Source organism: Vidua chalybeata, chromosome 5, assembly GCF_026979565.1.
Source record: "Vidua chalybeata isolate OUT-0048 chromosome 5, bVidCha1 merged haplotype, whole genome shotgun sequence".
NCBI classification, from domain to species: domain Eukaryota; kingdom Metazoa; phylum Chordata; class Aves; order Passeriformes; family Viduidae; genus Vidua; species Vidua chalybeata.
The window spans coordinates 66065669-66089630 of record NC_071534.1 but is presented as its reverse complement, the minus strand read 5'-3'; the positions used below and the strand labels follow the sequence as shown (position 1 = coordinate 66089630).

The following is a 23962-nucleotide window of genomic DNA, read 5'->3' as shown; positions in this document are numbered from 1 at the left end:
GAGGAAGTTTAAAGCCAAACAGAAAATCCCTCCATTAAAAAAAAAATTAAAAAACTGAATTATTTGTCTTAATAAGAATTCCTTCATTAGAGAAATGTAACACTCAAAGGCAGAACTTCTGAGGAACAGTCCCTTCAATCTTTCTTATCTCCCCTCACTCTTCAGCTTTATGCTGAGTTCTGTGCTGTTTCTGATTTATATTGTAGGAAACTGTGAATATGTAACTTCTGATAGGTAAACTGCTCACAATTATAGGGCAATGCTCATATTTAACTTACTTTTCATACTGTCCTGGGAGGCCTCCTGCTCCAGTTTCTGAAATCAGTCCTCTTTTTTGTTTAGCATCCCTAATATTCAAGTTTAAACAATATTAGTGAATCCCTAGGTGGTGGTTCTTCTAACCCAGCATGATGTATGGTGCTTTGGTGACTTGTCCAATGGAGAATGCATTATGATTTGAACTGCATGGAAGCATCAGGTGAACTTAACACCCTTCAGGAGGGAAAAGCCAACAAGCTCTGAATAGCTTTGCTTGGATTCTTCATGTAAATCCACCACTGATGAGTTCATCAATAAGACTCCTGATAAAAAGCAATTAAACTGTCAAGCAGTAAATGATCCAGAGCAATTCTAGCCTGTAGTACAAAAGAGGAAGAAAAGCATCAGTGTTTTGCCAAATGGCAAAGAAGTCAATGTGATAATTCAAAGGGTGTTATTTTTTGAGCTCCTAAAACAAGGAGAAAGGGTCCTGCACTTGGTAACCGTGGGGCATGCAGGGGTGAAGAAACAAGAGGATTTATCTGTACACACAGACAGTCCCACCAAGAGAAAGAAAAGGTAACATGAATACATTAATATGACTAACTTATTTTTAATTCCAGTGTTTATTTGATCTTTTATTCATGTATTTATTCACCTGAAGGCTAACATATGTGGGGATGTCCCCCACCAGGCAGCTCCACTGAGGTGACAGTCTGGCAGGTACCTGGTACGGTGACCTGCAGTGTGCGGGTGCAGGTTTCACTCTGCTGGCAAAAACACCAGAAATTCAGAGAGATGGGCTCTTGTTTTCTGTTTATGAGTTTAGGGGCCTTAAATTACAAGGGAGTTTTTGTTTGGTTCTCATTTTTCATCAAAGTACTTCTTTGAAATATTGCACTTTCTGCTTTTCTGATGGTGCTGTAGAGGAATCGGATGCTTTGGAAAAAATTTGATAATGCCCTTTCTCTTTTCCTGCAACATGGGCTGTTTTCTTTTAGTGTGCCAGTTTGGTTCTTTCCTGATGAATTGATGGTGAAATAGATTAATGTAAAGGGAAGGGGTAATAGTAATGTGTTTAAATGTAATAGTAATGTGTTTAAGTAGTAATGTGTCTATGTGTTTAAAAAAAAGACTGGATGTGGTAGTCAGTGCCATGGTTTAGTTGAGGTGTTGGGGCATAGGTTGGACTTGATGATCTTGAAGGTCTCTTCCAACCCAGTCATTCTGTGAATTCTGTAATGCTGAAATGTTTCCTCATCTCTCACAAGTTACATCTGTAAATTAGAAAATGCACAAATATGGAAACTGTAGTGTCAAGGACTGACACCAATCCTTGAACAGAGCCTGAGTAATTACTAGGACACTGTTAGAGTGACCTCTCTTTTGCCTCTAATGAGCATTGCAAGGTCTTTCAGGGTCCTTTTTTACTGTCTGTGCTGGGTGTTCAGCCAACAGTATACACACTGAGAGCCCAATTAACAAGGTAGCTCATCCATGTACAAAACCATTGGTATTTTCAAAGTTTTTTGAAACCTGTCCTAAACTTAGCCGCTCCGTGTGGCAGCTTGTGCTGGGGGTTTAGATCTGCATTTAAACATCAAACAAGAAGCAAAACCCCCAAATCCAGTCAGGAAAATAAAAGATTATAAATATAGGAATTATAAATGTAGGAATTTATTGCAAACTCCATCACCATCCTAGGTCCTCTGAAAGATTTGTATCATCTGCATGATCAATATATGAAGTCTCCTTAATGAAACACTAGATCTGGAAGCTTTTATCTCAGGAAACCCTGGAAACAGAGTGCAATCTGTGTTTCCCCAGTGGAATTGCAGATAATGTCTCTTTTATCATATGGTCAAGTTGGGTTCTACTGTCCCTCCTCAAACTGGGTGTTAATGGAATTACATCCTTGCCTGTACCAGCAACAGTGTGGCCAGCAGGACCAGGGCAGTGACTGCACTCCTCCCCTCAAATCCTATTTCCTTTCACCTCAAATGTTTGTTCTGGCCTTTTTCATGTGCCTAGTCAGTAATATGTACTAAAGGCATGTAGTCTCGGGTAAAAGATGTAGTAGGAGTTAAAGTATTTGCATTTATGGCTGGGTTTGGTTGTGTTTTTTTCATTCTAAACTAAATTATTCTCCTGTCATTGTTTTGAAATTGTTTCCTGTTGCTGGAGGCAGGCAAGGCATATTCTGGGGTGTCCATGCGCCATGAGGACACTTGGGTCAGCTCCTTCTCCAAGTGCTGGGCTTTTCCCAAGCTGCTTGGAGAACCAGAGAAAAGCCACTGTTCACTGGCTGAGCAAGGACCAAGGGTTGGAGGCACACATATTCCATCCAGGCAGTCCCAGCAGGCACATCCATGCAGAAGAGGCAGTTGTGGCTGCTTTGCTGAGTTTTGCCCAATTCTGAGTCCCTGGGCAGGGCTGAAGCTACCCTGGATCACAGTGTGACACTTGAGCTGCTCCAGAGTTAAATGCTTTTCAAGTACCTGAACTTGGCTAGTTGTCCTTTGACTTTTTCTTTGCTGGGAACCAAGATTGAAATCATCAAGGGAAAAAGGTTCCTTTTGCTGTTGTTTGTGTGTCCAGCTCCGTGAGCCAGTGCCAGCTGCAAGACAGAAGCAGTCCTCTAATTTCCACTAATGAGAAATCCCTCCTACCCTCTCTTTCTGGACAGAAAATTCTGTCTTAAATTCCTTTAAAACAAAGACCTAATTCTGCTCTTACTGCCTGCAGTTTCAATTCTGTCTCAAAATTGCCATAGAGAGGGCAAAGCTGGATGGTGCCATTAAAAAGAAAATAATTATTCCAGAGTACTAAAGACTGGAACAAACTGCAGCAGCGCTTTATGAGCACCCAGGTCTGCTCAGAACAGATGCCAAGTCCCATCTCAGCAGGGCAGAGGGGGTTGGGATCAAGACCAGCCAACAGGCCACATCTCCACTATGAGTTTAGAGCTCAGATGCACTCCCACAGCTGCCTTTGCTGGTTTGCTCCTGTGACAGCACTGACTTATGTCAGTCCCTGGGTGCTGTGCAGGGAGCAGCATTCCCAATGACATTGTGTTTAAGTTAACCCTATCTTGGAGTAGAAAAGCTATAAGGACATAAGCTCCATATGGAAAGTAGCCATGGCCTTGGGTGCTGAGTTGAAGAGCATCCTGGGGAGGTGGAGCTCAGCCAGGAATCTTGCCCACATCAGGGAGACTCTAGAGGTGAGTGCAAATGTGTAATGCACCATAACACAGAGCCACCACACTAATAAAGAGGGGCATGAGGCCCTTGGCTCTCTGCATGTACCTGGGATGCTGCAACATTCTCAATAAACAAGCGCCTGCAAATGTAAGAGCTGCTCCTGAGTGCTTGGGTTAAGTTCTGGTTTGCAGTGCATCATTTAAGAGGTTGCAAATATTTTCCATGTGTTGAAATAAAATTATAAACAGACTGAGCCCGGGTACAGTAGATCCACTGGACTAAATCTGACTAAGAAAAGCCTTCAATTAAAGAATGAGGCTTAAGAGGGGCGGGGAGTGAGCTGCCATGGAGGGAAATTCTGTCACTTTAGTGAAAAATATTTTGTGGAAATATACTCTATGCAAAGATCAAAGGACAGTTTCCTTGTGCAGGAAAGCACGTGATGTAAATTGGTATCTACTAAAGCAGTCCATTGCTTGAGTGTAACAAAAGTAACTGTATGAAACTGCAAAACAGCACACACTGCATTTTCATGGGGAAATGTGTTGTATTCAGTGATATTAATTACTGTGTGTGCTCAATTTTCAGTGCAATCAATCCACAGGAAACAAAGAGACTGCAAGGGAAATACAAAAAGACAGTCAGCTAATAGGAGCCATATTCAATAAAATTGTATCTGCCTTCAGTGAACAGTGAGGGTGAGGTGTGTCTGCTCTCCCTTGGCAGGGCACAGCTTGGGCTGGGCAGCGGGTGTAGGGCCAAGAGGGGTGTGGAGCAACACGCTGTGTATTTGCACATATGTATGTATAAATATGTGTATGTGAGAAATTCAACTCCTGTTTTGAGAAACTAGGAAAGAAGGGGATTTAATTCAGGCTGCTGGTGGACTTCAGACCCTGGGTGGACTTCACCTTTCCTGCAGTTTCAATATAGAGCCAGTATGTTAGTAAGCTGTTTGTTTTGTTTGCCTAACACTTAATAGAAGGATTATCTGGTTTCTTTCAACCAAGGTTGCTTTTCATTTTCTAAGCTGAATGTGTTCATTTTTAGTGGTAGCATTCTCTCCCATTCAGGCTCCAAACTTCCCTAGGAAGTGACTTCATGTTATTATTCAAGCAGATTATTGCCTGGAGTGGCTGAATTACCTAGTGTTCGTGTAATGGCAAGCTCTCAGTCCATATGCATTTTATGACTGTTATCATTTGTTATTTTCCCTTTATTAAGTTTGTTTTTAAAGAAAGTTTTACTGTGCTATTTATGATATGCTAAGTGGTGTAACTTGCTGAAGAAACATCACATACATTTTATTTTTTAATAGGTTGGGCTTGCTAAAATGGAAATCTTTTATTTACCCTAGTAGGGCATTTTTTTGCTGACAGTTTTATTATTTCAATTACTCAGACATTTCTTTCCTCTTTTGTTTCCTCACATACTCCTCCAGGGAGTTTTAATGTGCCATTCTTTATTTAAAATTGGGTTCAGAACGTGTTATTTCTAGCAAGGCAGGGAAAAAGTGCAGTGCAGCAGACATTAAATAGTGGGATGTCAAGGTTTTATTTTCTTTCCTCTTTGAGTTGTGGAATACTTTCCTCATTTGTGTCATCTGGTGATGAATTGCACTGATAATCTGTGTTCCTCATCAATATCCGTCTCCTACCAGTGCCAGGCAGAGGCTGTGCTCTGCCTAAAGAGCTTGTGACTGCAGAAAAATGAGCATGCATTTGTGAGTAAAGGAGGGAACCTCTGAGAGCATTTAAAATTGTCAGAGGTGCAGGCTACTTTAATAAACTAATGCTCTATAGGTAGTGGCAGCAACTCCTGAATGCATTTCACTCGCTAGCGGGGAAAGAATGGGACCATTCCTCCAGGACAAACCCCAAGCCTTGGTCAGTGGAGTGAAAAGTGAACCCCAAGGGATCATAAAAGGTGGGAGCTTTACAGCCTGAGTGGGCCAGCATCAGCAGATGGAACTGCCTATGCAAAGTTCTCTAGGGTGGGACACACGGAAAGCAGGGTCTGCTGCCCTGGCTCTTGCTGGGGTATGATTGTGAATCCCTCTGCAAGTGCTCGTGGGTCTTTGACCACTCCCTGATGTGTGACAGATTTTCCATTATAGCCTGACCAGTCTTTGGAGAAAATCAAACTCAATTCAGAGAACCACAGAATATGCTGTGTTGGAAGGGTCCACCAGGGTAATTGAGTCTAACTGGCCCTGCACAAGACACCCCAGTCACACCCTGTGCCTGAGAACATTGTCCAAATGCTTTTGAACTCTGTCAGGCTCAGTGCTGTGACCTCCTCCCTGGGGAGCCTGTTCCAGTGCCCAACCACCCTCTGGATGAAGAACCTTTTTCTGATATGCAGCTTAAACCTCCCCTGACTCAGCTTCAGGCCATTCTCTCGGGTCCTGTCGCTGGGCACCACAGAAGTGACCAGTGCCTGTCCCTCCACTGCCTCTCATGAGGATGTTGAAGAGCACAATGAGGTCTCCCCTCCAGGCTGACCAGACCAAGTGACCTCAGCCCCTACACATAAGGCTTTCCCTTCCAGACCCTTCACTATCCTCGTGGCCCTCCTTGGGACAGTGGGTGAGCCCCAGTGCTGCAGGCAGATCTGCTCTGGCTGCCTGTGTCTAGTGCATGGCTTTGACCATCCTTTAATGATGCAGAAAGGGCATTACAAAGCACATCCTCACACTTCTGCTTCCTGTTGTGTTTTCCAGAGTGTCTGGGGGAGAGCTCTTCGACCGCATTGTGGAGAAGGGGTTCTACACGGAGAAGGACGCCAGCACCCTGATCCGGCAGGTCCTGGACGCTGTGTACTACCTGCACCGCATGGGCATCGTGCACAGGGACCTCAAGGTACAGCCACAGCACCACTCTGTCCCCTGGGCAGCGTTAATGAAGGTTGTGTAATTGTGTGAGCCAAACAAACACGTGTGCCCCGGGACTGGCTGTTCCAGTAAGGTTGTACCATAGGAGAGATGCTCCAAAACCGCCTGGAAACCCTCCACTGAGGATGCCCCTGCTGGGAAGACCCCCAGAAAGTTCTGCGCCAGTATTGAGAGACAAATGGGACTTTTGGTTTTTTCAGCCTTCAGGTTGCTGTTTATTTTTCTCTTATCAAAAGTTCAGCACACCGTCTACATATCAGACTTAGCGTACAAAGAAAAGGCACTAAAGTCACAAGACACACAGGTTCAAGGTCTTTTAAAGCTATTTTGTCAATTAGCTCTTAGAACCTATTTTATTTCTTCCTTTCTACCCATAACTAATTGTTTGTCTATTCACACAACATCTGAATTACGGTTCTTTCTCACCAATCACTCTGTGCCACCAACACTGCAGAAAATGGAGTAGATGAAGAACAAGAAGGAGATCAGACAACACCCAAAATCCTCCATCTTGTCATCTATCTACCTCCATTCTAAAAACCCAAAACTCTAAGTTTTTCACCCTGTGATAAACTATATGACTATCTATTTCACACACTTTTAGATTCCAATTCATCCCAAAGTCTTGGAAGCTTTCTCCATGGACAAAGGTTAAAAGCAGTGTTCTCCTGGGTGTCAGGACTTACCAGGACAGGCAGAGAAATATTCCCTGGGTTCCAACACCCATGGAATTGGTTTTAATGAGGACTCTGCAGTCAGGGCAGTTACAGTGGGAGCTTGACATGTATGATGTGAAGAAAAGTCATTAAGACCCAAAATGTTACATTAAGGCAGAAACCCCATCTCAGCTGAGGTGTGTTCACTGCTATAAAGTATTTTGCAGGTTTGCTGTGCTAGATTTACTTTTACTTAATAATAACTGGTAACAAATGTGGGGGAAAGTTGAGTGATTTCCTATCATTTGGAGCAGTGTTTTTGTTAACAGCAAGGGTTCTTCTAAGCACCATTGTGTGCCAATGTGATATTTAGATGATTTTCCTTTCAGCTGCACCATATTGTCACATCTAAACCTCTCAGCTTTTCAGGTAAAAAAACCCTCCCTAAAATTTGTTGTTTTATTGTTTTCTTCCAGTATCTTAAGTGTCATTAAGACATGTAGAAAGGTTTGGATTTGATAGCACTTTAGTGTTTTAAGTAACAAATTAGCAGAAGGTAGTAGAAAAAAATACAAAATTCAAAAGAAAACTGTGGGTTCAGCTCCTGAGCTAGTTAATTCTGCCAAAGTTTACTGCCAGAAATGAAGACTTCAGTGATGGAAAAAACACCTCTGCTTCTATTTTGGAGGGATGCTCCAAACAGGAGTTTCCTTGGATGTTGAGGCAGAGCTTGTATTTTCCCCCTGTAAAGAGAGTGGAATTTGGCTACATGTTATGAGCCTTATATAAGCCTTATTAAAAGGTTTAATGAACACTAATAGAGTCAAGAGGCACTGCAGTCCAGTCCAGACAGTCCCAAATAATGGGTTTCCTGTAAGGAGGCACTGGTTAGGCTTCCATCCCCTACAGTCTCCACATCTTGCCCTCAGCTCCTGTTCATTTCCTGCCCTTATGCTGAAGTACATAGAAACATAAATTCTTATATTTATAAGAGCTCCACAGAATTCCAGTATGGAAGTGCTGTATTTTAACATGACCATCTTGCTCCCAAATTCAACTTTTAGGAAACAACTTCAGGCTTCTTTCTGCCACCAGCATTTTTGGAGTGAGGTCCAAGAGCTCTTAATTCAGATATTCCATTGTACAACATCTTGGTATTCTTGTATTTATAACCTAAAGCAGGTTATACCTCTCATTTTAAAAAATAATCTTATTTTAAAGTTCCTGTGATAAAATATGGGGTCTGGTGATTTGGGAATTAAATTCATGTACAAATTACTTTCAGAGTTTATGTAAGGTCAAGCTGAATTTAGATCAAACCAACCTTCTCCAGTGGTATTTTGTAGCAAAGAGTAGCTCTTTTTCTCTTTCTCTCTTTTGTTTGCAGATTTTTGTCAGTACCATATCAATTGTCAAAATGACTCATCAAATACAGTATATAAGGAACACCTGCTGTGAATTACTGTTAGCAAAAACATACCATGATGAGAAAAACAGGGATATAATAAGACTTTTTATGATTTCAAAATATCAAAATAAGTGTAAGCTTCAAAATTAAACTCTGGGAAAGAATCCACTCTACAAAAATATAACCCATGAAACATCCATAACAATTATTTATTGTAATTATGTGATTATTCAGATACCAAAATAGTACTTGCTGTAGTTGGTAAAAGCAGGTCTGGGCTCCAAGTCTCTAATCTAAGTAATGCAAGAGCAGATTAGAAGCGTTGGCAGCAGGTGATGTCCAGGGGAACTCCAGGATGCACAAAAGGACTGAAAGGCTCAAGCAGCTCCACTTGGTACAGAGCCACATTGTTAATACTTTTTGAATTAACCAGCTTGAGGAAACAGAATTCTTTTAAACAAGTTTGACTTTTAAATGTGTGGAATTCTTGGCCTTACTAAATGTATGTGGGAACCTGAGGTGTGTTATCAGAAGTTGTTAGGAAATAACTGCTTTTTCCCTTCATTCCAAGTCTACTGACCCCTCAGGAGATCACAAGAGCACTAGTAAAAATTAGGAGTGACTCCAACCTAGGGAAAGCATGGCATGAAACTGTAGTCTCTAAAAGAGTCTTAACACTATAAAGTCCAATTAAAGCACTGGTCTTGCAAGTTATCCTGAGAAAGAAACATAAATGGTGCAACTGCATATTTATTTTTAGGAACCAAATCATTTCCCTTTTTACCTCAGCCCTGCTGGCCCACAGCTGTGGCTGTGGCTTGCAGATCCTCTCATGGCCACTGTGTCCCATGTTTCCACATGTCCTGTGGATGAAGCCATCACTTGATGCTGGAGCTGGGGAGCCAGGAAATGCTTTAACCTCCTGAATGGGACATTGCCCTCCAGCACTCCTTCATCTCCCCCTTCCCCAGAGCAGATGGAGAAGGGAAGATGCTGAACTGCAGTTTCTCCTCCTTACAAATCCAAGCTTGGATGTGTCCCAGGGAGTCTGAGGATGTTGTATGGCTGCAGCTGCTCCTCACCATTTCCTGGAGCACACAGCAGGCTGCGTGTCAGCATTTGTGCCAGCTTTGGGCAAAAGACTCCAACAAGGCTACTTGGAAACATTGGCTACCCATCACTTTTATAGGTCAAGACCCAAAGGTCCAAGACACATGGCCACCAGGCTGAGTGCTGCAGGTGTGGACCCCTTCATGAGCCCAGATGTTAAGCAGGAGAAGAGGTGGGCTCTCGCAGCACCCAGCAAGAGCTCTCCTGTGTAGCAGCAGCACACTCAAAACACATGGATGCAGGACTGTCTGGAGCAGATGGAGGCTGGTTGGGCTCTCCAAGCTGCCTGACTCTGGTATAAAAAGTCACAGGGCTTTGTGGAGTGATCCTTGTTTTCTCTTGCCATAAACAAGTTGCTGTGCTCAGTGCTATAGCACATTTTTCCTTCAGCATTTTTTCCTAATCAGCTCTAGCTGAAATATCCTCACTTCAAGACTGTTAACTGTAAAGGCATTTCCTCTCTCAAAACAGTTTGTTTCTAGTGGAGAAGATACAAAAATTCTCTAATACCTCCTGTTTTCCTTTTTCTTTTTTCAAATACTGTATATAATTTTTTAGTACACTACCTGGATATGCCATATTTACTTGCTTTCAAATGAATCCTACTTTTTCTCCACTCTGAAGTGATAATATGTCAGACATATCTTACAAGGAAGGGATTAGCTTTAGGTCTTATATGGGGTGCCAGAAGAGAAGTTTGTTGTCCCAGAAAAGTTGCTCAAAGCTCAGGGTGTCAGGGTCTTCCATTGTTGCCATACAGGAGTCTGGAGAGGATCTCCATGTAAGTTTTAAGAACAGCTCTTTAGGTTTAGGACAACCAAATTATGTTTGTGTATGGTGTGACTAGGGATTGTGTTAAATGCAATGCACGGGTCACCAGGTGTTGTTACTGAACTCGCATATTCAAAACTCCTTGTGCTTATTCTCCTTTCTAGCCTGAGAACTTGCTGTACTACAGCCAGGATGAGGAGTCAAAAATCATGATCAGTGACTTTGGATTGTCGAAGATGGAGGGTAAAGGAGATGTGATGTCCACAGCCTGCGGAACTCCTGGCTATGTTGGTAAGAGGTTTGCTTATATTTTAGTGAAAATGAAATAGTACTAGTTTTCTGGTGCTGGTACATGGTGCACGTGAGATTTTACAGATATTTGGTAGAATTTAATGTTTGCCTGTGCTCTGTCTTGTGTGCTCTTTGCCTTTGGGGTACAGTTCTGCAATGCAGCTCTGGGTCTGTGGGATTCACTTTCACGTTTTCAGTCCTTTGTGGAATGAGTGTTCTCAAAGACCTTGCTTTAGCTACACCAGGAGCATGGGAAGAAAAGCCTCAAATGTATTGCTCCTGCAAGCACCTAGAAAACCAAGAAGCTTTACATAATGAAATGTATTATTTTAATCATAAAGAATAGCATTTGCCAGATTCCTGATAGAAGACAGTAAAATCAAATAGCTGAATTTGTTCAGATATGTTCAGTAATCCTCTGTTACAATCACGTTAAGTTACTGACTCAGATGTCAAAATGCAAAACCTCTTTAGATCCTTGGGCCTTTCTGGACAGTGTCAAATTGTCTTCTGTCATTCTTTCTTTGCTCTTCTGTCCATTTGGTAGTGATTGTACAAGGCTGCCTATTAGCATGTTTACCAGCAGCCTTTGAAAACACTTAAAGTAGCTGAAAGTGAGCATTAGATGGCAGGTGGTGATGAGGTCTGTTTGAGCAAACACATTTAAATGGCTCCCTTTGTGTACAAGACATCCAGCAAGCCTCCTATGCCTCCTGCCACACCAGGATCATCAGCTGAAGTGGGAAAATTAAACTCTAGGATATCCATGAAATCCATTAAACTGACAGTGGATGGGTTTCTCTCAGATCTTTCCAGCAGGAAAGACTGGATGTTTTCCACCTGTCAGAAGCTCTTTTTACTTTGCAGCTGCCACCTCACCTCTTTTCATAGTTCTGATGATATCACTGTACAACTCAGATTAGGTGATTGTGACACAGTGATACAGATTTGTCACAGGTACTTTTTATGGGCATTATCTTCACACTGTGCAGACACACTCCATCCCACTAAAATCAGGAAAAAGAACAGATTTCTGTGCTTTTCCCATCAATGTTTTATTTTAAGAGATGGGTCAGGATGCACTCTGAGTAGCAGTCTTGTGTAATCACACCAGACTGGAAATCTTCTTCCAAAGCAGTAGCAGGAATTGAGCTGAGACAGCAATTTTCATAACGTTTGCTGTCAGCAATTCTGTCCCTATCAAACATGTTTTATTTTGCTCTGGAATGGATACTGACTAGAATGAGTCTCAAGACACAGGAAAGCTTAGATGATGTTTGCTGAAGTGCTGGTGAAAATGAGGAGTGACCCTGCTTGGTCTCTGAGTGATCTCATGCAGCTTCTCATCATTGCTATTTACATGAGAAAACTTGCTGGTTTGGAGAGGAAGCTCTTGGAGGCTGTGACAGGAGCTGTGGTGCTTTGAGAGATGTTTAAGAGCTCTCATTACCCAGGTCTGGCCTGTGATGGCTGCACAAGTGCCTCCAGGCTTGCTGTTACCTTGCTGAGCACAGGATTTACTCATCCTGGTTCAAGAGGTCATGGCCACTTATTTCTGAAGTGCTGACAGGACTTTTCCCCCTCCTTCACAAAGAAAACACGTTTAAATATTTGTTGTATTTCTTTTTTTTCTTGTGTGGGTTTTTTTTCCCCTGCACAGGACGCAGCTCCTCTTTAGTGCTGTACTTTTTTTTTTTTTAAACATAATAGGTTGCTCACACAATCACACAACATTCTCCAAGCTCAGAAGGTTTTTGTTGCTGGTCACTGTGGTGATGCCCACAAATGGTCCTCCTTGAGTGTTACATCTGATGTTGTGGCTTCTGCATAGGTGGTCTGCAACTTTCCCACATCCAAAAGCTTTCATGTCTTCCAGTGTCACTCCAACTTGTAGCACCTGCCAAGTACCCTCAAATCAAAGGAAGAATTATTCCTCCTAATGGCACAGCATGGATAAAAGTCCTCAGCCTGGCTGGGGTAGACAAATGCCACAGCCCCAACCCATCAAGTGCCCTGTCTGCCACCTCTTTTTGTGTTTTGCTTTTTCTTTCCCACTTATTTTACCTCAGGTTAAGTAACATTCAGAGATCCATCACTTAAAACTAATTTCCTGGTGCTTTTCTCCAGAGATAGGTAGAACACCCTATTTTCTAAGATCTTACTAGAATTGATTATTTTTATCAGTTTAACCACTTTGCTTTTAAATTGCTGGAAGATGTTTAGGCACATATTACATGTCAAAGGCACACAGGGCTTGTTAAGAAGTCATTGGCATCTGCTACAATTTATACCTCATCTCCAGAAATGGGTGCAGTCAGATCCTACTTTGCAAAGTGCTTGACAAGCTTCTGACTCAGAAGCAGCCCTGATCTTAACTCATCTCTGCTGCAAAAGTATTTGCAAGTATGCAACCCCCCTGTCATTTCTGTCTAATTTTCCTGATTAGGATATACTTTCAACTCCTTGTGCTTCATTTTTTTATTTCAACTTTTCTTATTTTCATCTGCAAAGAACAGTATTATCCATGACACTAAATACCTGTTTATGTGGTCTGGAAATTTATTGAATAAGGAAGGGTGTAATTATAATTAAATTCCTTAGCAAATATTGGGGTTTTTTCCTGAAAATCAAAATATTACTTTTCAACTTAGACTATATCTAAAATGTGCCTGACCAGTAGTGCATTAGCACTTCAGCTTTTAAAGCTCTGCCTTGCAGATTAAATTACGGTCAAGACTTCTGTGTTCCTATTTTTTCAGGAGTTTTGACAGAGATTTTGTCCCTGTGATGAAAAGCTGATGGTTAAGATAATTTAACCCAATTATCTGAGCCACTTTTGTTAAGAGGCCAATCTAAATGTTTGCTTACTGAAAAGGAGATCTGACAATACAACCTCTTCTGAGAAGGTCTTGCATTCTCTTATCTGCTTACCATTCTTACCCTCATTTCTTATGGAAAGAGTCTGGGTGATGAGCTGGGACTAGACACCCAACTTTTAGATAGCACCTGAACTGGGAAAGGTGAGGCAGCTTGTGTGGCTCATTTCACTGCAAATTATGTGTGAGGACTGACCTGCAGGGTCTGAACCCATTGTCCAATATGGAGAAGAAGTGATGTTCTCAAAACCCTGAGTGATATGTGTGATGATGGGCAAGATCCCAAGAAGCCATTAGTGATTTTTTATTTTAAACATCATGGATTTGGGCTGGTCAGCTCTTGGCCTTATATAATAACTCAGTTTTGGTGTAGGAGCTGTTCAAACCTGCCTGAAAATGAGCCATCCCTGAGGTGTGTCAAGCTGGGCACCCACCAGGAGGTGACTCCAGTCACTCAGAAAATGCTTCTGAAGAGATTTTTGGATGTTTGGAAATTGGGTCTCACTAAGTGACTTTCCATGAGAGGTCATCCCTCAAAAGCTTTTGTTATTTCTACAGCTGGAACTTAAACTTTCAAGATGCTTGAAAAATTAGAAAAAAATGTTAGAAAGTCTGTCTGAGGCTGATACCGTGTGAAGGCTGACCTAGAACTAGGCTAGACAGACCTAAAGAATAAAGTAAGGATTTATTAAAAAGCCTCAATGGATCCACCTTGGGCAGCACAAGAGCCCAGCCAGGGCTACACCCAAGATGAACCAAAATGGTCACAAAAATGGATGACTGGTCACAGTGTCTCACATTTTTATAAGTTCTGCTCCATTTGCATATTGGAGTTCATTGCTCAATTCCAGCTTTAGCCCATGAAGTCCCATCCTTCTTGTTCTTCTCTCTTCAGTCCACGTTGTGTCTGCTCTTGGGCCTGAGATTTGGATCATTTGTCCTTGGTCCCCAGCTGGAGCAGGAATTGTTTTGTCTCCTAGCTCTCTGTGAAGAGAACTCACCATCCCATAATATGAAGCTCAGAAGTACACACTAAAGCCGCACAGAATCTGAAAAATATAAAAGCTAAAACCTGAGGTATCAAGACAATCTGCTCTCATTTTGCAGGAACACTGAATTATGAGCTGTGTTTGTGGCTGACTAATATCTTAATCCTACTGAGATTTAAAATTCTTGCTCTGAGTCCCAATCCCTCTTCAAGTAAAATTTTCTTGTACTTCCCTGTCATACAAATTGGGCTGGATCCTGGATATGTGGTTGGTCCCTGTACACCCCACTTCACTCACTGTTTTCATTTTCTGTAGTGCTTTTATGAAAGGTCATTTCACAACTTTCATCTCTGCTCTGCCAGAAATCCAGTAGTTTCAGATCTCACCAAAGCCACCTGTTCCTCTGAGCCCTGTGCAAGACCACAGCATTTAAGTAAGCAACAGATGTCCACGTTGAATTTTGACTTATTTGGTTGGTATCCTGTGAGTCAAAGGTTGGAAAATATTCAATAAGCTTTCAGAATATCCTTATTAGCAATAAGCTACCTCAGGAGCCTTTAGGCAGTATCATGAGTAATCAAGTAAAAATAAAGCCTGGGAATCACTCTGAACAGGGTTTGCTCAGGAAGAAGCACGAGACAGGGCAATTTCTCAGCTCTGCTGCCGAATCCTGACAAAGACTTGTGTTACCCTCTGCTAAACATAAACTGCATTATTACCCATGGCAGCTATCTAAATCTGAGTCAGCAACATGAAATAAGAATGACAGGAGCATAGAAAGTCAGCACTACTGCACTGAAACCCTGCTCTGCTTCAGAAAAAGCCTCAAACTTCAGAGGCTTGGCTGACCAGAACAAGATGAACACTGAAGGAATGTGTGAAAAAATGGAAAGAAGTTATTTTCACTCCAAGAGTCAGTGGAAGAAGGACTCTGGTCTTGTGGTGAAGCTGCTTCATGTGCATCTCAGCCTGTTTGCACTGTGAGGAAGGTACTTTGTAGGTTTTGACTTCAGGAAAGGGGCTGGGTTGGCCCTTCATGTGCAGTACAGGCTGTTATGAAGAACAGGCACCCTCATGACTTGTACAGTGTGATCAACAGGCTTAAAGTATCAGAGCAATCCCCATCACCTGAGCTCTTTGCAGGAACATGGATTGCAGTTTTTGGCATCCAGCAGCTGCATTTTTAGGGGGGTTATCAGAATAGCTGTGCTCTCTGAGAGTAATGGCATAGAGTTCCAAACGTTCTGGTCTGTACCTTTTCTTAAAACCTCCATTTGAAACAAGCCCTTGAATTTGTTCTCTTATTAAAAGCAAAACATAACCAAAAAAGAGCTAACTGTAAGACAGCAGGATCATCTGGAGAAGCACATCTTCATGTACCTGAAGGTGGAATGAGCCTCCACCTTGTACCTGGCACTGTGGCAATGCTGATTTGGCCTGAAACAGCTACCTGGATGTGAAGGAAGGGTCCAGGTTTGCTCCATTGGTTTCTATGTCTGGGTGACCACTGTTCATGGTTTGAGCCCAGAATGATTCCCTGGGGACATGTGACAGTGGAAGCCTTTGCTCAGCTGGCATCTCCCCAGCTCCAGAAATGGGAGATTTGGCTTTCCCCTTCTCCTTTCTGCTGTTTTGTCTCTCCAGCCATCTGTGTTGACCCTTTAATGCTGTCAGCTCCTGGAATTTTTTCGTTGTGTCTCCTGCTTTTGCCTCTTGGCACTGATCTGCTGTCATTCCTGAGAGCTTCTCTGAATTGTTTTTCAGCTCATTAAATATTTCCATATATCAGAGACAGATGATGCTGAGCTACTTCCTCCTGTTCCTGCTGCATGTCTGCTTATTGGAACAAACATCAAAAGCAGCCATTTGGACTTTAAGGATGTATTTAAACCTCCTACCTTTCTTCATTAATGCTTACCCTGTATTACCTGTTCTTACCTGTTTCAGAGCTGCCATCCACAGCAGCAGCTATCAGTGCTCTTCACTCCTTTAAAACAGAGAGAAATGCCCCAGCACAGCTTTGATGTGTTAAGAGGGAAAATCTTTCACATCCCCTCATCTCAGGAATTGTTTTCTGTTATGTTAATGTGGCATATCTGTGTAATGTCAGGGGCTCACTGGTGCTCAGCAGCCATTTGCATAATATTTTCTTTAGGAACTATGAGATGTGTAATGTTTACCAGTCTTGAAAGTTATGTAAACAGGCACAGACCGTCAAAGGTAGAAGAGAATGTGAATAAAATACTGGGAATTTGGAAGGACTGGAGAGTTGGAAGACATTTAAGCACATAAAGACAGGAGAACATTAGCTCTCTTCTTCCTCATATTTTGTCAGAAAATTCGATTAAAAGGGATGGAACAAAACAGGAAACTGTCTCATTTCTTGTGCAGTGATCCCAATTTCCAATTCACATACAGTGGTCCCAATTTGCTGAATGACTTGAAATTTGGGGTAGTATTTAACCTGTGCTGCAGACTGGGACATACCCCAATCTTCAAGAGTCTTCATAATGTGGTTGCCAGCTATAATTTTATCCACATTCCCCTGAATATTCTTCAGTTCTGCAACATGTCCCTGGTGAAATTTGACCCTTTCCATCATTGTTCTGCTTTTGCAAATGCAGATGCCCTCACCTGCCTTGTGCACTCTCTTCCTTCAGTCCCCTCTATGAGCCCTCCTGCCAAAGCACCAGAAAGTCTTTTTTATTCGCATTATCTCTTCTTGTTCCATACCTTGCTGGCAGTATTGACCTTGGCTTTTTTTTTTCTTTTTTTTCTTTTTTTGAGGAACTTTTTTTTGCCTTTTTTTTGTTTGTTTTTTGGGGTTTTGTTTGTTTGTTTGTTTGTTTTTTTTTTTTTTTTGTTGTTTTGTTTTGTTTTGTTTTTTGTTTTTTTTGTTGTTTTTTTGGGTTTTTTGGGTGTTAGGGGTTTTTTTTGTTTTGTTTTGTTTTTATTTTGTTGGCTTGTCTGGATTAAGAAGATAAAACTTTGAAGAGTCCTACCAGTACCACAGTGGATAGGTAGCTACTAAATGTGGGGCTGGAGTTTTAATACATCTCTGTGTTTCACAATTTGTTTTTTGCTCTTTGTCAAGTAACTAAGTGCTTTGGTGCTGGTGAGACTCCTAGCAGAGGAAGGTGTGACTCCCAAGAAATATTTTTGTTGGGATTTGTCACTTCATTACTTTTTTCCAGCATTTGAACTCCAAATTACTCAAAGGAAATACTGGGCTTTTTAAAACCCAGTATGGCAAGCCTGCTTTAGGAATGCCTTGGTTAGTGATTTCTTGCATTACTGTGGATGTTTTGCTTTGAAAAAGGCAAAAGCTTCTTTACATTAAAAAGATTATGGTCACAGGGTTTCAAAATTTAGGTTTAAACATTTGCACTGCAAGGTTCCAACTGGGAAAACATAATACTTAAGGATTTCAAACAAAAAATACACCTTTTAAAGTCTCAATAGTATAAGATAGTAAAGCAGATCCACAAATAGTTTAAGTAAATTCCCAGGCTCTTGCTTCTAGCAAAATTTAGACTATGGTGGCTGTATAGAGGCAGGAGCCTCAGTTCCTTTGTGCACATGTCCAGTTCCTGCAGCTTTTCATTTTTCCCTCTGATGTGTCTGTGTTCCCAGAGGCAGAAGGACAAATGACTCCCTCTGACTCTGACATCCAGTAGGCTTTAGAAGGCAGCTGCTGGAAGAAGTGGTGGCTGCTCTCCTTCCTCTCCTGCAGATGTAGCTTATCTCCTCCCTGACTCGCTGCCCTTTCTGAGCTGCCTCTGGAACTCCCTTCTCTGGCAGCGCGGAGCTGCGATGCTGTCAGGGAGAATCTGCATCTCTGCACCCGTGCAAAGCCTGGCCTCATTTTCCTCCTAAACAGGGAGGTGATGGCCCTCTGCCTCTCACGAATTTTTCTGTGCTTTGTTTTGTTTTCTGTGCCTGGAGACAAAAAAAAATTTGTGAATTTGCTCTACTTTTGGAGTCATCCTTTCTCGTGAGAATATGACCTTCAAAAACCTCAGGACACATTTGCAAGCACAAGGGCTGTACTTAGCAAAACAAGGTATTGGGGGTCTTCAAGTTTCAGAGTCCTACCTTTTGACCATATTCAAATGTCTGGTCTTATAACATGTGCTTGTTTTTTTGTTTTTTTTTTTTGTTTTTTTTTTTTATTTTATTTTATTTTCAGCTCCTGAAGTGCTGGCTCAGAAGCCCTACAGCAAAGCTGTGGACTGCTGGTCCATCGGGGTCATTGCCTACATCCTGTGAGTACCTCCTGAGTTTCCAGTGCTGGCACCTTTGGGACCTGCAGCTTGCTGTCCCACCATGGAGTTACCTGCTTAGCCTGGCACAAAATAACAAATCCCTGACACTTGTGACACAGGGCAGCATGTACCCTGGATACCTCCCAGTTGCATAAAGGCTGAAATTTGAGCAAAAGTGGTAGGAAATGGACTAGTACCCTTCAATTGTCAAAATCCTTGGTCCCACCAGAACTATAGTGTGTGCAGTAACGGGGGCTTGTCCAGGTTGTGACATTATTGAAGTTATTGTTGTCCCCTGCTCAGATTGGCTTTGAGAAGAAACAAATCTGGCTGTGTCCACTGAGCTGCCACAGAAACAAATGTCTTTTCCTGACAGCATTACCACTGCTTTATTTTTTTTACTTTTCCCTTTTACACAACTGTCACAACTGTTATGCAAGACTGAAGGAAAAAGCAGCTCCAATGAGGCACAGCATTAAAGCATTCCTACTTTGTTCCCTTTTTCCTTATGCAGACATTTCATGGCTTGTCAACATGAATAACTTTTTGATGGTGCTGTAGAACTATTTTTGCCAGGACATACCTCATTGCTGTACTATCCAGTCTGTGCAATGTTCATTCTTTACATTTGCATTACATTTGCATAATTTATATGCTACCCGAAACAGGAAGGTTTTATATTAAATAGTATAGGAAGGCAGCTTTGTTTATTGCATGTGTGTTTGTTTATTTATTTAAACCAAAATCCTCCTGAAAACATTAGTTTTATGACTGTCTATTTTGAAAACTTGTTGAGTACAAAACTTACATGGGAATGGATTTCTCTTGGAGCAGCCATCAATAGCTGGATGCAAAAAGCTTTTGCTAAACAAAGCAAAAATCAACAGTGCTGATTCTGACTTTGGTTCAAAGCCCACTGGGACCTACTACAGCAGTGAGGAAGAGCACAGACATGCCAAAATACCTTGAAGGCTGCTTTGCAAACCATTCCTTAGTGCTCATTTAGATGAGGATGGTGTGTGCTGACTCAGTTACCTTTTTTCACAAGCAAATTTGCTCATGGAAGTCCTAAGGGTTGGGATTTTTGACATTGTTAGTCCTTGCCAGCCATGGCAGGACACAGCTGGAGTCTTTTCTGATGCTCTTTTAGGACTCAGCAGAGTACCAGTTCCAGAGAGTGGGAAAAGGAGGATGCAGGTGGGAGATAGCACTACTCTGCCTCACATCCAGGCTCAGCTGCTGCATGGGTTCAGTTTATTGCCAAATATCCACCATGAAAATATGTGTCCATCTGTCAGCCCATGGGAGGGCTGTGAACTGTTGCATGTGGCTGCATGGAGATAAACCTGGCTCTGCTTTCCTCCGGGTTGTCAGTCCCATGTGTCAATGGCTCATGCATCAAAGGTCTTTTGTGCTGGCAGACCTGTGGTCTTATTTCACTTGTTGCTTTCATGGGTCTTGTTGGGGAATAGGGATGAGACAGTGCTAAGCAATGTGTCCTCCACACCCATTTTATGAACACTTCTTCAACAGGTGGAAGACTCCATAATCTTTCCCCTTTCCTAAGCAAGGCTGCTCTTTCTGCAAGGTTCAGCTCTGTTTCCTGCTCTGTTTTCCAAATCAGCATGTGCTCAGCTTGTCGAGCAAGGCATGCACACTCCTCAAATTTAAATTCCCCATTCACTATACAGGGAATTCCCAGCCCAGAAGGCTTAAATCATCTCAGTAAGAATGAGTCTCTATGAATTCCTGTTTGCAGGACAAGGAAACCTTTTTAGGGTTTCTGTGCTTCAGGTAATAAGGTCTTGATTTCTATTTTGTACAGCCCAAATAAGTGGCAATAATGCATTGCTGTAAAAGGAGCCTCTTAATGTCTTTGCCAGATTGTTACAGCTTGGGTGGGATTGGGTCTGAGACCAAACCAGCTCTTTCAATGTGTAAGCCACATCCTTCAGCTCCTGTAGCAGTCAGCAGCACTCCTGGGCTCCCTTTGGTTAGCCCCCACAGCCCATGGCATCAGGGGCCCTGTGCACTTCAGATCACTGGGCACCTCAACCCAGCCTGAGTGGATGCAAGCAGCCATTTCACCAGGGTGGGCTGTTCAGTTGCCTAAACTTGTACATTTAGTGCCATGCTGGGGGGTCCAGGGCAGCCACATGGATTTGGAAAATGTCACACATTGCAGAGACCTTCCATCTGGAGAGGCAGCTGGATCCAAGCCCAAGACTGTGGACCATGTCAAACAGCACCAGATGCTCGTGCTGAGGTGACTGGGTCACACCCTGCTCCCTGCTCAGAACCCTGCTTCCACAGCGTGGATTCATCTGCTTTGTGGTACATTTACATCACTCTCCAGCCTCCCTCGACTCCATCTCTGCTGAGTGCAATGTGATCTTAGAAACCCAGCCCACATCTCACGTGTCCTAGTCTTGGTCTGGATGTCATCCTTGCTTCCAGGAATAGCCAGAAGTTGCAGATGTCTTAAGAAAGTGAATGTCTGGAATACAGTAAAAAGAGAGGGAGGAGGAGGAGGGTCCTCCCCTAAGCTGCAGGAAATTATCCCTGGTGGGATGTCTGATACTGCTGGTGATGGGCATGGGTTTAGCACGTAGGTTTGTGGCCTCAGCAGTGCTATACCACCAGAGGCAGCAGTGCCAGCAGGGGCTCCCAGTGTGACATGGCACTGAGATGCCACAAGGACCAGCAGCACAATGACCTGGTGGAATGCTGGGAGTTAAACCTGCCCTGAGCAGGAGATACTAGCTCCAATATGTCGCTGCACCCATTCGGATATGCCATTTCCAGCTCCACAATCAGCACAGCTGGAGCTACTTGCACATGCCTAAACCAGCTGGAGATGCATTTTTGCATATGGCAATCCAAGCACAACATCCTGCTTCATCTCCTCACCTCTCCCACAGATCCTCACTGCCACTCCGGACAGACTGTTGTCATTTAAGAAGATGGAAACTCAAAGGAAACCAGCACAGAAGTCAGGCATAAATTAAAGATGCTTTGAACTAATATTACTGCAAGTGGTTTGAGTGCCTCCAGACCCAAGCTCAGTCTCACTTGAGAGCCCTCAGTTTATGACACTGGAAGAACAAACTGTTTCTGTGGCACCAATGCTGTAGAGAATATTTGTTTCCGTGATATGCAAGGATGTCTTGGGAAAGAACACTTCTGTTTCAGTGCCAGTCTGTAATGCTTCTCCTTAATGACAGCCAGATTGCAGAGGCCCCACCAGTGGAGTTTTTATCAAAACCTGTTTTGCATGAGAAGTCATTATTCACAAAAACTAATTTTAGAGCCTGAAATTTCCTGTTATTCCAGTTGCAGTATTTCTCAATTTGAAACAGCCTCACTGTTGAGCTCAGCCTTCCACTTATCACAAGGTAGTTTTGATAATGTGTCCAGCTTTAAAATATAGAGCATAAGAAGAGCAAGAGACTTCACTGGATTCCCAGAAGCTGGATCTGGGGCCTTTCTGGGTCAGATAAGGGATTATAAAAGCTTGGGGAACTAAAATACTGATCACATGCATACCTTATCTAGAGAAGATTAAGTTAATTTATGCAAAAAATAGAAAATCATGTTTTGAAGCTGGAAAATAACCTGGGGGCACAGAATGCTCATCCTCAGCCCATGGTTATTCATAGTCTTCTGCAATAGGTCAAACACATTTTGCCTTGAATTTTCTTCTGTTTCCATTCACTGTTTGGACAGTGAGTTACTGGTTTGTTATTGTTTATAAACAATTGCCTATCTGGAGATAAATCTTGGATCATACTTTCACACTTTGCTGCTGAGCTGCTTTTGATTTTCAAGTAGATGTGCATGAATCATCAGTGATGTTTGTATGGAAGGATTAACCAGGGACAGTGCAAAGTATATTATGCCAAAAGAAGTTTCCACCATCACCCTAGGAGTCATCCATTGGGAAAAAGTGGTCAGTCATCTTTCCTGCTTTGCATCACACACAAGCCTAAGCAAAAAAGTGAGGAATAACTTACTTGTTCAGCACTGGAAGGAGAAACAGTGGTGGCAGAGGATAAGGCATTTTGGGTTGCTCAGGAAAACTCAGCTAACTTGGGAAAACAGCCCCAAATGATCATTCCTTGTTGCTTGCTTCTTAATTTGTCTATGATTCCCTATGCTGATATGTCCTTGTCCACAGCTTTGTGGGGACACCAGTGTCAGCCAATATGAGGGACTGTTCCCAAAATATACAGAAGAAATACATGTCTTTATCCCTATAAATAGCACTTGGATGACTTCCCACACCATACATCTCAGGTCTTTGAGCAGCTACTAAATTCTTTGTTTTGATCTAACTGTAAAATTGTAAAACTAACCCTGGGGCCTCTTGTGTTACAGACTGGACACTGACCATGTGAATGAGTTATTTAGCCTTTAGTATCCCCCCAATATGTAATGGGATCTTGCAGGGGTTTGCTTTCTCTGCCTGGTGAAGGCAAAATGTTCCTGCTATTCCTCTTGTGCTCTCAGGATCACTTTTAGAAATGGCTTCTGGCAATATCTTTCTCTTGTACATCCACCTGTGTTTTTCTTATCTGCATCCCATTATTTTTAAGGCAAGACTGGGAATAGGAGTTTAGGGGAAAATCTGTTGCTTATGTGATAAGGTTGCTAAATAATTCTGAAAACCTTTTATTTGGTGAAACTGCAAGGAAATGATGACAACTAATAGTTGCCTGAAACTCCCCCAGGACAGTGCAGGATTTTTTCACATCGAAGACAGAGGGGTTATTTTTGTATTTCTGCATATCTGAAGAAAAGCAGCAGAACCTCTGATAGTGAGGTCATTTTATTCACACAGAAATGTCCTAGCAGATGGAAATTAAGTTGGTGGGATGTTGATTTTGTAAGAATTAACCAAAAATCTCATTATGGACTTTGGAAAGTGGCCCAGTTGCTGGAAGTCCAGCAAGATTTCCTCCAGCCATAAATTGCAAGATAGGCTGATTTGCTGGGGCTTTCCCATCCCCTCTGCAAAGCCAATAATGTTAAACCTTAAGTAACATTAAAACTTCCATGTCTTCCTAAGCTCTGTTTTTAAGGGAGAGGACTGCAAAGCTGTACATAAAATACCTATATTTTGGCTCTCATCCCTGTGCCAGGGTGCCCCAGTGTTCCCCTCCCACATGCCACTTCTTCTGACCTACAGAGCTTGCTCCCTTCTCACCTGCTTTCTGGTGTAGGTCCTCATTGATTTGCCTCC

At 42.4% G+C, this 23962-nt stretch overlaps 1 protein-coding gene across 3 annotated transcripts in view; it reads left to right on the top strand.

Annotated features, from left to right (window-relative positions):
* Window positions 1-23962, top strand: part of CAMK1D (calcium/calmodulin dependent protein kinase ID) — a 207892-nt gene that overhangs the window by 158216 nt on the left and 25714 nt on the right. For all 3 annotated transcript variants that reach the window (XM_053942987.1, XM_053942986.1, XM_053942985.1), the window contains exons 4-6: window positions 6184-6322; window positions 10464-10590; window positions 18645-18720. In XM_053942987.1, the coding sequence (XP_053798962.1) occupies window positions 6184-6322; window positions 10464-10590; window positions 18645-18720 (342 nt within the window). The remainder of the gene's footprint in view (window positions 1-6183; window positions 6323-10463; window positions 10591-18644; window positions 18721-23962) is intronic.